At 33.2% G+C, this 17,509-nt stretch overlaps 1 protein-coding gene across 1 annotated transcript in view; it reads right to left on the reverse strand.

Annotated features, from left to right (window-relative positions):
* Window positions 1-17,509, reverse strand: part of LOC126885269 (dynein axonemal heavy chain 5) — a 356,025-nt gene that overhangs the window by 290,010 nt on the left and 48,506 nt on the right. The window contains exons 10-15 of the mRNA XM_050651757.1: window positions 10,343-10,524; window positions 9,950-10,156; window positions 9,636-9,824; window positions 7,948-8,232; window positions 7,645-7,885; window positions 6,294-6,460 (exon numbers count right to left, since the gene is read on the reverse strand). Coding sequence (XP_050507714.1) covers window positions 6,294-6,460; window positions 7,645-7,885; window positions 7,948-8,232; window positions 9,636-9,824; window positions 9,950-10,156; window positions 10,343-10,524 — 1,271 coding nt within the window. The remainder of the gene's footprint in view (window positions 1-6,293; window positions 6,461-7,644; window positions 7,886-7,947; window positions 8,233-9,635; window positions 9,825-9,949; window positions 10,157-10,342; window positions 10,525-17,509) is intronic.

Here is a 17,509-nt window from a genome sequence, read left to right on the forward strand (position 1 = left end):
CCTTTGAAACATGAGAAGGTATTTTGGCCAGATAACGATATGATTTGAGCCTAAGCACTTTTGAACAATTTGACCAATTACTCTTCAGTATTGCCCAATAAGATACGTTAGAAAGTAATAAGCCACACCCGCGTCCATGTGGACTAATACAAGGAGTGATCAATTTTGAAGCAAGCAAATGTTTATATGGTTTATCTTTATTTCTATGCTCTTCGTAGAATTACTGACCGGAGCCCAAAAATGCTTCTGGTCCAATTGACATCGTAAGAATAGTACACCCTACTAAATTATGTTAAATAATCGTTTCTGGCTACTACCAGAGGCGTACGACAGGGGAAAGTGAATGGTTGACACTTCTCAAATTCTACGCCACTGAAGAAACTGCTATTTTAGTACAATTTTTAGATTCTCCAAAACTTTCTATGCAAATAATATACTCTTCATTCGTAACGATAAAGTCATTAGTTTTCGAGATATTTGAAATTAAAAATGAAAAGGCACACTTATTTTGATTAATGTATTATGCTCCTTCGTTTTTAGCTTCAAATATCTTGAAAACTAATGGCTTTATCGTTACGAATGAAGAGTATGTTTTTTACGTAGAAAGTATTGCAGAATCAAAAAATTGCACTAAAATAGCAATTCCGCCGTTGGCGTAGAATTTGGGAGGGTCAACCATTCACGTTCCCCCATCGTACGCCTCCGGTAGTAGCCAAAAACGTCTGTTTAACATAATTTAGTAGATTGTACAATGTCAGCATCACTTACCAAATTTCGTGTTGTTATCCCATGCCTGTCAGGAAGTATTCAAAAATAAATAAAATAAAAGTTTAATTTTGACACCCTGTATTTCGTTTATTATCAACTTTTGTACTAAGCTCAGCAATCTAAGGTTAAGCTATGGCCCATTCTTTACCAAACACCCTGTATATAATATCTTAATTAACTATCTTCAATGACAATGAGATAGAACAAGTCCCAGAACATATCTATCTAGGTCAAATTCTGAAACTTGAGAAAGAAAACCAAAGTTTTCGGAAATCATTAGAAGAGCAAGACCGGTAGAAAATACCTCAAAATACCTCAATACTTGAAGAGAAAAATGTTTAACCCGTGCAGTCTTCCTAGCATGACATATGTATGTCAAAACTATACCCTAACCAAGGCAAATGTGATAAACTAGCCACAACAGAAAGGACAATGGAAAGAGCAATGTTAGGTATACTACTGTCAGATTGAAAGCGGAACGATTGACTGAAGATCAAAAACAAAAGGCGAGGATATCACAACAGAAGTTACCAAACTCAACTGGAGCTTCGGAGACTACACTGCTAGACAAAAAGACCAACGTTGGAATAATTCAATACAACGTGGAGGCATTACAAAGGTAGACGGCCAAGTGGAAGACCACAGATGAGATGGTTAGATGACATCAAAAAAATGGCCAGAACAAATTGGAAGTGTGTTGCCCCGGATAGAGACCGATGGAAGGAATTAGGAAAGGCCTATGTCCAAAAATGGAGAAGGTTGAGAATAAAACAAGAAAAAGAAATTTTTTCCCACTGTTTAATCTCAAATATTCATCAGTCATATCCGACATTAAACAGTATATATTTATCACCCCGTATATCATATGAACCAATTTGTTATTATATTTACACATGTGCGTCACATAATCATAAACAATATTTTTGGCTAGGGCACACTAAATGTGCTGACTAGTGTTGCCCAAAATCAGTCTTGGTTGCAGTTTTCGCAAGACCAAGACCAAGACCGCCTAATTTGAGCAAGACCAAGACCAAGACTTACCGTGCAAGATTTGAGCAAGAACAAGACTAAGCCTGCAAGACTCTTGCGTCTTGCAATTAGAACTGAGGGTCTTTTATGAAGTATATTAGTTCGGGTATATTCTTAGGTAGGCACTCTATGAGAAGCAAAAAAATTTGTAAAATTGGACTTATGCGCCTTACGGATAATACCATAAACAAACATACATTCTTCGCTCTGAAATTAATTGTCCAGGTTTTGAGAATAGCCGCCCTCCATTCATAAATTAATAGGTCTGGATTTCGTTTATGAAAAAAAGTTGATTAATAGCAAGCTGAAAATTTGTTAAGAGCTTAAGGGTGTCTAGTCGGACAAACTTTGATATATGGGAACACTGGAACAGGGGAAGTTTTAACTGTGGAACAGGTTAAAAAATTTTAACGGTCAGAACACGAAAACGGCACATGTATTTTGTCCGACAGAACAGACTTAAACTCTCCGAACAGAGATTAAACTCTCATGCAAAAATCAGACTGCTATTTATCACCAAATGAGCGTTTTAATGAGTGGAACATGTAGAATATGTCAAATGACAGGAATTATGATAGGTGATAAATAGCAGTCTGATTTTTGCACGAGAGTTTAATCTCTGTTCGAAGAGTTTAAGTCTATTCTGTCGGACAAAATAAATGTGCCGTTTTCGTGGTCTGACCGTTCCAAATTTTTAACCTGTTCCACAATTAAAACTGCCCCTGTTCCAGTGTTCCCATATATCAAAGTTTATCCGACTAGACACCGTTAAGCTATTAACAAATTTTCAGCTTGCTATTAATCATTTTTTTCCATACGCGGGATCCAGACCTATAATGTATCGAAACTTTTTTAAAAATATGTCATATGCTGATAAAAAATATACCTACAATAAGTAGTTAATTTTTTTCCTTAATTAGTTTTGTAGGAATTTAAACACATAAAAATCATATCGATATATAGAATAATAAGACTATTCTGTATGTATATTTTTTCTGCTGAGTGTGATTACGATAGGAGACAGACTATAACAGATAATGCCGTGCCGTCTATACCGTGTAACCAAATACATACCCAAATATCTAGTCTACGAGGCATTCAACAAAGAAATATTTACAGTGAAATACATGGAAAACAAAAGGACATTCATAGCAGTTTTTTCTGTAGGTAGTTAAATTAAACTAGTCATTTGTTTTATCAATCGACTCACTGTTCTTTTGTTATGCTCTTTGGTTGCTATACACTATTCCAACAAACGGGTCATTTTTGGTCTCTCGAATTTTCTAAACTTGTTCGATTTAAGTGGTTGATAATTTGATTTTTTATTTATTTGATTTTAATGTTTGATAATAATATAGCCTTGTTCTGTATAAATATCGCTGTAATAATATTGTTTCTATACAGGTAAATTTGTCATTGGACACTACCAATCAAACTGTATTTTTTTTTCTCAAAGTTCGCATCACCCTGTGAAATATTCTAGCATTTATAAAATATTGAAATTAAAACCCAACTATAGCCTCATATTTTCTTAACATTTTGTTTTTTTGATTCATTCGCTTATGTTGGATAATAAAAAGTTAGGTACTTTTTTAACTAGCGATGTTTTTCATCAATACAGGGTGTTTTTAAATAAGTATGGCAAACTTTAAGGGGTAATTCTGCCCGAAAAATAATTTGACAGTTTGCTTTATAAGTGTATGTTCGCAAATGCTTCGTTTCCGAAATAGGGGGTGTTACAATTTTTCTTAAAAAACTGACGATTTATTGCTCTAAAACCGGTTGAGATATGCAAATGAAATTTGGTGGGTTTTAAGAGGTAGTTATTACGCATTTTTGACATACAATAAAGAATTTAATATTCACCATTGGAGCGCATACGGGTAACATGACCCGTTTGTTTAGAATTACCCCTTAAAATTTACCATACTTATTTACAAACACCCTGTGTTGATAAAAAAAAGGCTAGTTGTTAAAATACATAACTTTACTGTTATCCAACATAAGCGAATGAAAAAACAAAATGTTAAAAAAATATGAGACTGTAATTGGGTCTTAATTTCAGTATTTTATAAATGCTAGAATATTCCACAGGATGATGCTTACTTTGAGAAAAAAACACAGTTTGATTGGTACACTCATTAGTACCGATAAGTTAAAGTCGGTTCGCTAAACTCAGACACAACTGGCTAGTGATTTTAGTAGGTAATTTTTTTGTTTTTGGCCAATTTCGCCAAAATTGGCAAAATTACTAACTATTGAGTAATTAGTAACTATTTAGTAATTATTTTTTTGCCAATATTACCAAACTGGCAAAATTACTTACTAAAATCACTAGCTAGTTGTGTCTGAGTTTAGCGAACCGATTATATCGGGTACCTATACAACGACAATTTAACTTCTAGCAACAATATTATTACAGCGATATTGTCAACGAATAAGGCTATATAATATTAAAAAATCACTTAAATCAGACAACAGGTTTAGGAAATTCGAGACATCAAAAATGACCCATTCCATTTTTAAGGAGGTGCCTTAATTTCTTGGAGAAGTGTATTATTCTCGGTTTGGTATTCGGTACCAAAATGAGAACTGGCGTTAACATATGAAGGGCCAGGGGAAAGAACGATGAATGTCTATCTGCAAGCATTTTCGGTAAAATGAGAAATAAAGTTACATATTCATTGTTTTTACCCCTTGCGTCCAATCTTGTGACGTGATTTTAAGACGATTATCATATTTATGTCCCCTTGTCCATTCACAGGTTGATAGTACCCTTTCTAAGCTAACAGATTGCACAACAATCTCAAGATGACCAAAAATTTACATTCATCCTTTTTCCCTCTGACCCTTCATATTGTGCACATCTGTCACTGAATTGAATTCTTTTCAAATCACACATTGTCAATGGCAAATACTCGAAAAAATACGTAAGTTCCTAATAAACTTTGGTTAGTTGGAATATAGACACGGATCGCTTAGATCGTAGGTTCAAACCCCACCCGGTGTCAGTTGTTTAGATATTTATTAATTTGGTTGGTCTTTACTACGGCTGTGATATTAAAGCTTAAAATTGACCTACTCTGTTACGTTGTTCTAGTTCTAAGATATGTAATAGGCTAATGGGCAACTGCGAGACTTGCAAGACTCTTGCTGCAAGACCAAGACCAAGACCAAGACCTGGAGCGCAATACCAAGACCAAGACCAAGACCAGGTGTACTGTCGCAAGACCAAGACCAAGACTCTCTAAGTCTCGTCTTGGTCTTGCACTTGGGCAACACTAGTGCTGACTAAATAAAAACCTTTGTTTGTCAAACTTGTGGGCTATGACCCAATTCATCGAGCAGCTAAGGAAGAGCATTCATTAGAATCATTCACTAGAGTCAACTCAACGAGGCAAGATGTGCCTTTAAATATATTCCTTCGAGTCACCTCATACATACAACATGTAGCATCATCATAGAGAAGTCTCAGTTTAAATTTCATACGAAGCGTATCAGTAAAGTAACGTCTCCCGGGAAACCTAGTGTCAGTTTACATAAATAAATTATCTTTCACTAAAAGGCGATAGATCTACAGCTGAGCCCGAAAATTATACACCACCATATTTTCTTTATTCCTCTAAGGAACTGGTAATTTAACGATTATTTGTTTTGGGTTCGACAATTCAATCATTTCGATATTACCTCGAATATCTTCGACTTAATGTTATCCCTTTTTGTCCATCTAGTTTACCATCTAAACATTCTCATTTCACGACATGTATTTGTTGTTCGCTCTTTCTTTTTACTGCACAACATTCAGTGCCGTACTTCACAGTTGGTCCTATGGCAGTTTTATGGATTGTGCCTTTAAGTTTTAATTTGCATTATACACTCACCGAAGATACCTCAATTCTCGAGAGGTGGTATCGAAAGTCGATATCTCCATCGTGAGGTGGCACCAAAAGAAGAGAATGAAGACCATAATAATGTAATTTTATAAGGTACATTAACCCCACAACTTTCTATGGTAGTTTAAATGATACAATGTAAGAAAACTTCAATCTATTTTGTGATATTTTAAAATACTCGTATATTTATCAAGCATCTAGGAGTTATAAAATAAAAATCGCTTTGATTGTTCCTACAGATTTTCTGTACACAAAATGACTTATTTTTATTTTGTTATGTAATTTTCCGGAACTGGACTAATTTTATCTAGACGAATGGGGCATTCTGCCCGAAATGTTATCTTTATTGTACATGGGAATTCATTATCTCTTTTATATTTTTTTGTTTGTTTATTTCCCACAACATTGTGAGCTATTTTATGATGATTGCATGATAATAACAATAAATTACTTGTCATGTTTAATTTTTATCTTAGATAAGAAACTCATGAAAATGATGTATTACCTGTAATTGAATTTCCCCCAAAAGACTATCACAACACATCAAAACATTATGTCAAATAGACCAATGCATTAAAAGAGTTTAATATCACAAATGCTTACCTGTCCCTGTGCCAAAGTCCATTGGCCAATCCCTTTAGCCACCGAAGTTATTGTTTTTCCTACAATGACTAGAATTTCTTGCACTTCTTCCAAATTTGGTTTGATGCCTACTTTAGGAATCAGCAAAATTGAGTTCAATTTAAAAACAGGTGTTCTCTCAGATTTGTCTGCAATAATTAAAAAAATCATAAAAATATTTTTTCAATGTCACCTATTTCGTTGTTATATTTATGCATGCTTCATTAATTACCACAAAGCGTTCGATACAGTGAAGTACGACAAGCTGATGGAGATATTAACCAATATTGGAATAAACACCTGTGATCTAAGAATTATTAGCCATCTTTACTATAATCAAACATTGTCTATTGGAACAGAGGCAGGAGAATCCGACGAAATCAAAATCAAACCTAAGGTCCGACAGGAATTTATACTATCACCACTGCTGTTCAACATATACCTAAATACCTACTCTGAGGAAATCTTTCAAGAAGCAGTAGATAGTGTTGAAGCCTGAATTCGAATTAACTGAGAATTTATCACTAAAATAAGACAGGCAGACAACACGGTGGTTTTCGCTGACAGTTCTTAAGTCCTCCAGGAGTGAATGAATAGAATCACAGAAGTAATTCAGAGAAATAAAATGGACTTTCACTAAATATTAAGAAAGCAAAATGTATAATAATAATAATCTATAAGAACGATCAGCGATTTGGACGAATCAGTGTGAACCATCAATAAATAGAGTAAAAATATAAACCTACCTTGGTATAAACGTCACTGAAAGTTGGGACCATTCCCTAGACATCAAATGTAGCATAGAGAAAGCAAGATTTACATTTTAAAAATGGCTAAGCTATTCAAATGTCATGATTTATCAATACCCATAAAAATCAGGATACTACGATGGTATATCTTTCCTCTACTGTTGTACGGAGTTGAGTCGTGGATTCTCCCAAGCACCGCTTACAAAAAAATTGAGGTTTTCGAAACATGGCTTTATAGCCACAATTAAAATAGCCAAAATCGAATACGTCGGTCACATCATGAGGAACAGCAAGAGGTAGGGACTACTGCAATTATTTCACAGGGAAAAGCAGCAGGAAAACGAAGACCAAGAAGGCGAAGGATTTCCTGACTGAAAAATCAACGTACGTGGTTCACCACAACAACCACAAATTTTTTCAGAGCACAGATTGCCATGATGATCGCCAATATCCGAAACGGATAGGCACTACAAGTAGAAGAAGAAGAATTATTATGCAATGAGATACAATTTCTTCTTGTTCTTATTAATTTTTCTTAATTAATTTATATAATAACAAGCGCCTTACTTTCTTATTTAACTTACATTCTAACGCAAATCTCTTCCTCAGCGCATCCAAAGAACTTCTAGTTACTTTAACCAAAACGTCAACAATTTTTCTGCTGTAATATCTTCTCATTTCTCCCAAGGCACCTTTAACAATCTCTTGCATTGACTTGATCATAGTTCCTCCTATAAGTATATGAGGTTTTTCGAAACACTCCCAAACCAGTGACCAATCTGACTGTTGCTGGGTGGATGAATTTACCATATCAGCGTTGCTGAACTCATCTAAAAAAAATGTAATATAGACTCGAACTGTTATCTCTTAATAAATTTAGCATGTACTACTTCACCTTCAAAATTAAAGCCTTCTTCTTCGAAACTACTATCTGGATCAACATCAGCTCTCTTAACTAATGACAAAATTTCTTCTACTGCTTCTTCCACCATCAAACTTTTTTTATGCAGTTCAATAGCGGAGTTTCTACAGATGTTGTCGATTTTACTGCAAAACGATTCAACAGTCCAAGCTTCTTCTCCAATTTCCGGTAATGCGTAGAGTTGGACGATCTGCATACTCTCTAGAACTTCTAAAACTCTGTTTACATAGATGTCATGGACTCTGTCAGTCTAAAAAAATAATTTAAGCAATGAATAGCTACATACAAAGAAATACATATTGTATGTATTATACAACATCAAGAATATAGCAAAAATATTAACAGAAACAATAGCATAGCACAATTGACGTTTCTTAAGGACTTAACATATTAACAAATCTTATATAAAATAAGGACATCGTGGCTGCGCAATCTACGAGAATGGTAGGATTTACATCAAATAGTGAACTTTTCAGCCGCCTCTAAAATCCGAATAGCTATGATGATAGTCGACCTCCGTCGATTTCAAAACCGAAGAGAATTCAAGCATGCTTCGCCGGTTATCACTATTTAAACAGATTCTGGTCTCGTCTGAAAAAAGCACAAAATTCCAAAACTGTTGGGGGAGCTGTACGTGTTCTTGAGCCCACTGGAGGCGGTCCAAAACATGTCTAGAGTGTAGCTGAGGAACTCTTATTGGTCGACAACTCCTCAAACCTTAGTCTAAAATTCTTCTTCTTATTGTAGCCAACGATACTCTCACTCCTGTAGCATGCATGAATTTCCTTTGGCGGTCTGGTACAGACATAGAAGAATTTCTACATATGGAAATTCTGATATGTCTATTCTGTCGATCATTGGTAACTCGGGATCTACCAGACCGACTCTATTTCGTATCGAGTTTGTCTCCAGGAACCTATTCCATATCCGTGAGACATCACTCTGAGAAACACCCACTCTTTCCTCCACGAACCGCTGTGAATGGCCTTCTTCAACTAAATCGATAATTCTTATACGGTCCAACTCAGAAATTAAAGTACCTACGATTAATTTTTAATCATGTTTTCAAAAATTTCACCAGAATAAATTTTTCAAATGTGCAACCTTGGCAAAACCAGGTGAATTGAATGGGTAATCAAATAAAATAAAAAAAACGAAAATGGTATATGTTTTATAAAAAAGGCCCATTAAATATGTGATAAAAATACGGATTTATAAAAGCGTAAACATCGTGAATACGAGCGGTGATGCATAACTTTTGAAACTATGTGTATAAATGATTTAAAGTTCATACCAAACCCTTCTTTTAGTGCATCATAGTTTGTCGAATTATTTCTATCGTGATTATTATACATAGAACTCAGAAAATTATGTATTCGTTGACGGATAGTTGCATACTTTCACAATGTCAAGGGGTAAAATTGCAATTATTGTCATTCTAGGTTAATATATTTCGACATTTTATCGTTAACTCACTGAAAGAAGGGTTTGGTATGAACTATACTGATATAATTAATTATGAAGATGTACCCAAAATTGTGTATGTCACTGACTAGTGCAATAATCTGTGTTTCATAGGAAACACTGGGCAAACATTGTCTTTTTTTAATCTTATCTTAATCATAAATTGAAATAATTGTGAGACATATTTACCAATTCTTTAAAATTCCTTATTGCAGCATTTCCCTTATCCACAAATTCTTGCCAATTTTCGGATACCCAATTTAGTTTAGTTAATCCAGGTTCAATGTTGTATGTCAGCTTGATCAGGTGGGGTAGAAATAAAGGTCGTACCTCTAATTTGACGCTTTTAACAGCTTTTAAGAAGTCATTGATCAGAAACTAAAACAAAAATACGTTATTTAGTCATAGATATTTCTAACACTGCACGTTTTAAAATGCACTGCTACTGAAGAATGTTAATCCCATTTTTAAAAACTTTAGATAATACTACTGAGTAAATTTACCTGTAAAGAATCTTGCACCAAGCTGAAATGCTCCTGTTTTGCGTATAAGGTTAAAGCAACCATAGGCACTGGCAGCTTCATTTTTATCATCAGATCTGATTCTCTTATTAACAGTGGAATAGCCTGGTGAAGATTGACCTTCAACTTCTGTTGTTCTTGACATATCGATAACAAATTTCTCAGTAAACACGGATCAACTTCAGAAACCTATAAAATATGTGTTTAATATTGTTATTCTAACTATACTCTCTATAATCTAACTGTTATTTACTTATTTATTTGTTACTTACGTGTTATTTACTTGTTATTTATTTGTTATCTATTTATTATTTATTTGTTACATACTTGTTATTTACTTGTTACTTACTTGTTATTTACTTGTTATTTACTTACATGTTGATTCATCCACAAAGCAACCATATCAGCTTCGTAGATTTTTAGCATAGCTTCAGCGGTTTTGTGTTTCTTCGATAATTCTACTGTAGCTGGGAGATTTTTTAGGATATGATGAGTAGTGACACTAGATAGTAACTCTTCTAAATGTGAAACTAATGATCTAGCCCATTTTATCCTTCCTACAAGTCAACAATGATATTTAGTAATTTGTAGTGATTTTGTTTACATAGATCATTTAAATTATTGAAAATAAGTATATTTATCGACAATGATCGGATTTAAAATAAATAAAAGAGGATAATACCAGTAGACGGTAGAGAATGGAGATGGGATGAAGAGAATGAGCAGCTAGGTATTCGAAATAAAAAAAGAAAGCTCCACAAGGGCAGCCAGAAAACTAAAAAATAGTAAAAAAACGTAGTAAAAAAGACAAATGGTAATAACTGCGAAAATGGCGACACTTTTGGAGGAAGAAAAAGAAGATAGCAAGAAAGAAAACAAACAAATTTAAAATGGAGTTAAAGTGGGAAAATGGATTTAAAGCTTAGAAAGAGGAACCTACGAGAAAGGATCATTAAAAAATTTAGATGCGTGAGAAATAAAGAATCGAAATAGTGGCCTGGCAAGAAACCAAACAGCTGGAAAATGACATAGTGAATGTTGAAAAATTAGCCCAGTCGGGATAGCATTTCACCTTGCATTAGGAGCTGCCCCAAATTTTATTTTTCTAATCTTTAGGGAGGGTCAATATTAGTATAAATTTAAAATCTCGACTGAATTCCGCCGTTGCGTTAGCCGCCATCTTGATTTTAAACGAGAACCGTTTTTGCTCAATATCTCCACCATTTTCAATTTTTTGACAAAAAGTGTAGAAACTGAAATTGTTGAAAATGCGATTTTCTATAGTTTCATTTATTATAATTTTTTTCGTGCGGTCGATATTTTCCGAGTTATGAGGGGAAAATAGTGACAGTTGTAGCATAATTATTTAATTATTGAATTATCTCGTTTATTGTTAGTTTTACAACAAATATACACCTATACAAAAATGAAGAGAATTAAATTTTGTATAATTTTGGTGCCATACATTTTTTTGGTAAAATCAATATTGAAGGTAGTACGTATGTGGTAAAGGTACTAGCGTAAGACCTGATTGATTTTGTAGCAAATTGTTTTTGTTCAATATCTCCGCCATTTTCAACTTTTCCACAAAAAGTGTAAGAACTGAAATTGTTGCAATTACGATTTACTACAATTTTTCGAGAGAACCAGTGGCGGGTCTACAAGGGGGGGAAATGGGAAAATTCCCCCCAACAGGGTCCAAAATTAAAAAAAAATTGTTGAAACGTCACGATATATTAGCTGACATAAAACTTAAAATATCGACAGACAAATTCAACCAATCAAACCCGCTAGTTAATAAAATTAAATGAACTTAATGCATATAATGTCTTTTTATGTCTTTTATATACTTAGTTTGGTTGATGTTTCATTGGAAATTTCAAAAATTGTATAAAATATAATTCTCTTTATTTTTGTTTGTGTACAATTATGTCGTAAAGTTAATAATAAATGAGACAATTCAATAATTATGCTTCCCCTCCGCTTCCATTATTTGCCCCCTTAACTCGGAGAATATTGATCGTATAAAAAAATTGTGCCAAAGAAATTGTAGGAAATTGCATTTCCAACAATTTTCTTTCCCACCATTTAGGTTGAAAAGTTGAAAATGGCGGAGATATTAAGCAACAACAGTTCTCATTTAAAATCAATATGGCGGCTAATGCAACCGCGGAATTCAGTCGAGATTTTAAATTTACACTACTATTGATTTCTGCTAAAGGATAGAATTATAAAATTTGGGGCAGCTCGGAAACAAAACTCAATTCAATAATTATGCTTCCCCCACCACTTTTTACTATTTTCTCATGTAACTCGGAAAATATCAACCGCATGAAAACAATTGTTAAAAATAAATTGTAGGAAATTTTATTTTGAACAATTTTAGTTGAAAATGGCGTAGATATTGAACAAAAACAATTGCTATAAAATCAATCCGGTCTTACGCTCGCGCCATTACCGCATACGTACTACCTTAAATATTAATTTTAGCAAAAAAATGAAAGAGAGAAAGAGATCAAAATTGTGTAGAATTTAATTCTATTCATTTTTGTATAGATACATATTTGTTGTAAAACTAATAATAAACGAGGTAATTCAATAATTCAATCATTATGCTCCAACTCTCACTATTTTCCCCTCATAACTCGGAAAATATCGACCGCACAAAAAAAATTATAATTAATGAAATCATAGAAAATCGCATTTTCAACAGTTTCAGTTTCCACACTTTTTGTCAAAAAATTGAAAATGGCGGAGATATTGAGCAAAAACGGTTCTCGTTTAAAATCAAGATGGCGGCTAACGCAACGGTGGAATTAAGTCGAGATTTTAAATTTATACTAATATTGACCCTTTCTAAAGATTAGAAAAATAAAATTTGGGGTAGCTCCTAATGCAAGGTTAGGCCTGTTATTCGTCTAACCCGACTGGACTAAATGTACTATTTAAAAGCGATGGGTCAAATAGATTCCTTTCGATGGGTTTTATGGTGTCAGAAAGAATAAGCCGGGTAGTAACAGACTTTCTAGCAATATCAGAGGGAATGATCGAAGATTATGTGAGAAATATATTAAAATAAGCATAATTAACGCACATGCTCCTAGAGGAGAGAAAGACATGGAAATAAAAAATAAATTCTATGAACAGCTTGGTGACCTAATTGAAGAAGTACAAAAATATGACATATAAATAACTGTGGTAGATATGAATGCCAAACTAGGAAGAGCAGAGTAGAAGTGAAGTAGAAGAAGATAATTATATCAATATAACAAGTGGTAAAAGCCTGCACAAAGAAAGTAATAACAGTGGAAAAAACTACTATAATTTCCAATGGAACATGTAAAGTAGCAAGTGTACAATTTAATCATAAAGGTGTACAAAAATAACGTGGATTTCTCCTGGGTAATACGAGAAACAAATAGATCATCTTCTCATTAAAAGAAAACTCAATAGATCCATGACTGAGTGTAGAAGTTGCAGAGGAGTAAATCCCAACGTGACCATATATTGACAATAGTCAAACTTAACCATGAAATTGCCAAACAACGAAAAAAAGTACAAAACGAAAAATTACCCATTAGAACAGCTCCAAGACAAAGAGGTAGAAAAAAGAACAGAGGAAGAAATTCACAAGAGACTGGGAAGAATCACAGCTCCTTCTTCTTCTATTATTCTATTTTATTGCTATACCGGTTTTTTATAGCGTTTTATAGCGTTCTTTGTCGGTCGTTCCTTTCGCTAGGGTGAAAGTACCTTTCCGATATTGCTTTCTGAATGCCGCCTAGCCAGGATTGTTTCGGCCTTCCTCCCTTCCTTTATTCCCTTGGCACTAATTTTAAAATTTGTTTTGGCAGCCTGTCGCCGTCTATTCTTTCTACATGACCATACCAGATCAGTCTCCTTTGAATTTCGTCTATGATGACTAGGGAGCGGATTTATATGCGATCAATTTTGATGAAATATGCGCATATATATATGAAGTAAAAAATTAAGAAATATGCGCAAGATATGCACAAAAATTCAAAAAATGCGCATTTGGAGAAACCACAAATTTTCTGTTCTATTCTATTCCTGGGGGGTTCTTTTATAGGAGGTGGGCGGCAATCTTATTTATCATCTTTCAAGTAAAATCATTATTTTTTATATAAGCAATTTATTCACATTTTTTACAAAAACTGATACCAATAGTTACCTATTTAAAATAAAACAATATATATATTATCTTCGATTATAATTCACTACAATGTGTTTTTCCAAATTTTTTACGAGGAAACATTTTCTTTGATCAGATAAAATATTTTTATAACTTGAAAAACTCCTTTTAACATCAACAGAAGTAATTGGGGCGTATTTAAAATAACTTGTTAAAGCCGAAAATTCTGCACCAAAATCAATTTCAAAATTTCCTTTAATAATTTCGCATATTTCCTCCAAAGTTTTAAAGACGGGATCTGATCTAAAGCATGAATATTTCAATTTTCGTTAGAAAATCGTAAACCTATGGTTAAAGGTGTAAATTCTCTTAACAATAGGGGATTTAAAAGAATCACCAGAATTATAGGTACCTACCTACTAAATTGGGATACAAATTGTACTAAATATAATAAAAGTAAATAAAATTCGGATTTCCCGGTAAACCGTCCTTCATCATTTTAACATCCTACAATCAGCATTATAAGTACTTTGTGTAAAGATCGGGTATTTTCGTAAGAAAAAAATGAAAAGGCAGTGAATGAGCCGTCTCTCTTCAGGTAGATCTCGAATTAATAGATACGACAGCCTGTGCAGGGAAATATTTTGTGTCGAATTAAAAAATTTAAAATTTTGTGTCCCCAAAAAATTTTTTTTGGACTTAAATGTTTTTAAATAGGCACAAAATATGTAGAGTTCTTTAAAAATATGCAAAATTTAGTAAAGTTCTCAAATATGCCAAATATGCATGCAATATGGATTTAGCATAAAATCCGCTCCCTAATGATGACTCTCATTATATTTCTGATTTGGTCATTTTGTATTCTTTCAAACCTTGATTGTTTAGCAGTCTAGCTGATCTCCAAAAGTCCATTTCTAATGCAAGTAAACGTCGTTCCAGGGATTTAGTAAGTTGTCATGATTCGCATCCATAGAGCACTATACTTTTAAAGATGGACTTAAAGATGAGATGTCTTCTTTGATTTGATAGTTCTTTTGACCATAGCATCGGGTTTAGGCATCCAATCACCCTTTTTTCTTTCACGATCCTTTGCGCTATCTCTTTTTCCACGTGCCCACTCTTGTTGATTGTTGTTCCCAAATATTATATTCCTCACAGTTCGTGTTTGTTTCATGTTCGTTAAATATTAGATCTTCTCCTTCATTCCCAATGCATAAGTATTCTGTTTTGTTTCTAATTACAGAAATTTTTGCTTATTCTTCTTCTTCATATAATTCTACTTCTACCTATAGTCCGGGGCGGATCTGTTTTGAGATGGACGTTGAGAGGTGACTCAAATTTTTTTGCAGAAATTGCTTGAAAATAAATCAAATAATAATATTTGAGTTATCCTCCCTCTCAAAAAGGTCCGGAACATTGTTTAAATAATCAAAATGTCAAGAATTGAAGAAAAAATTTGATTTTTTTCTTCGTTTTTTGATTATAACTTTAAAATGATTCATTTCCGAGAAAAGTTGTACTGACATAAAAGTTGCGTAATTCAATTTACTACAATATAGAATTGGTTACAAATTTAAAAAATAGTCACCCTAGTTGCAAAATAGCAATAATTGCGAAAAAACCATACAAAAACAAGTATTGGCATTTTACGTTTTTCAACCATTTATGCTACACTTAGGACCTTCAGGTTTCACCCAGAAAAACTTTATGATACAGTAAAATAATACTGTAAATTTCATTAAGATCAGTTCAATAGATTTTTCAAAATAAATTTTGCAATACAGCTTTCGCAAAAAAAATTCATTTTTTCAAAATGTTACAGGACTGAAAATAAAGCAGATACCAAGTTGAATTTTTTTTTTGCTTATAGAAGTGTACTGTACCTAGCGTTACCAGGTGTCCCGATTTGCGCGGGACTTCCCGATTTTCAGGGGTCTGGGGACGCGTACCGATTTGTACGTGATCGGGACACTAAATGTCCCGATTTTCACCCACGAAAACCAATTTCAGGAGGACTTGAAGTGAATTTTATAACTATGTTATAAGAACAAGGAACTCCTAAAAGCGGCAAAATCGAATGAAAAATATAATTTTAATAAAAAATAAATAATTCACTTAATCTAAGATTTTTTTTTAATTTCGTCTGATTATTATTATTATGTAGGATTAAAAAATACAGATTATAGAAACACCTTGTAGTCCAGTAAATGAACGGTAAATACGGCGATACCGTGTAATTTTCAGGATCAACTAATTTTCAGGTCAAAATTTGTACGGCTTGTGCCGTTTGTTGCTTTTACTCGGGGGGTGACAGTCACCCCTAGTTGGGGGTGAAAAACCGCGCGTTTAAAATAAGTCAAAAGATGGATAAATTGACTAATTCTAAGAAATTTTAGTTCTATACAATTTTAACTTCGTTAATACTTTTCGAGTTATTTACGATTGAAAATGTTTATTTTTCGACCAAAAAATCACGTTTTCAGGCGATTTTCACAAATAACTCAAAAGTAAGTATTTGATCGAAAAAAATATTGTTTGCAAAAATGTAGCATAATATAAAAAAATGAAAAAAAAATTTGAACTCGTAAAGTCTATAGACCCAGCAAAAGCAAAGTTGTAGCTCATGAAAAATACGTTTTTATTCTTCAAATTCCAAATCAAATATTTCAACGTGAAATAACCAAGAAATAAAGCACTTTTCGGGAAAAACCAATTATACCATTTTTATTAAAGCTTTATTTTTACGTTTTAAATAAGTTTCTAGCATCAAAACTAAGCGAGTTATGCTCAAAATCAAGTTGATTCCATTTTTTTGGTAAAAAAATCGTGAAAATCTCCCCCTACTTAACCCCCCAAATGAAATTATCCGTTACCGCTTTACAAACAATTTATTTTACTTATGTATTTTTTACATGATTGAAAGGGCCTGAACGAGTCACTAATCACGAGTGTATGCAAAATATGAACAGCCATATTTTAACCAATTTTTATCTTACAGAAAAACAAAATGAATCTATCATATTTATAAAAGCAAGACCTACCTACTTCTTATTCCTTGAGATTTTTAATATCCCTAATACTTTTTAAGTTATTTTGAAAAAAGGGCATTTTCCAATATTTTAGGAGAATTTGTTTTGCTATAAAATCAAATTTTTTCAAAACTAAGCACTCCCAACTGGTAAACCTTACAGATCGTATAAACAATACACATATAAAGTAAATGGTAAAGCGGTAACGATTAACTTTATTTACGGTGCTAAATAGGGGGAGATTTTCACGATTTTTTTACGAAAAAAAGGAACCAACTTTATTTTTAGCGTAACTGGCTTAGTTTTAATGCTAGAGACTTTTATATAAAACAAAATTAAATATTTTTTAAACACTTTAAA

Source organism: Diabrotica virgifera, chromosome 5, assembly GCF_917563875.1.
Source record: "Diabrotica virgifera virgifera chromosome 5, PGI_DIABVI_V3a".
Classification (NCBI taxonomy): domain Eukaryota; kingdom Metazoa; phylum Arthropoda; class Insecta; order Coleoptera; family Chrysomelidae; genus Diabrotica; species Diabrotica virgifera.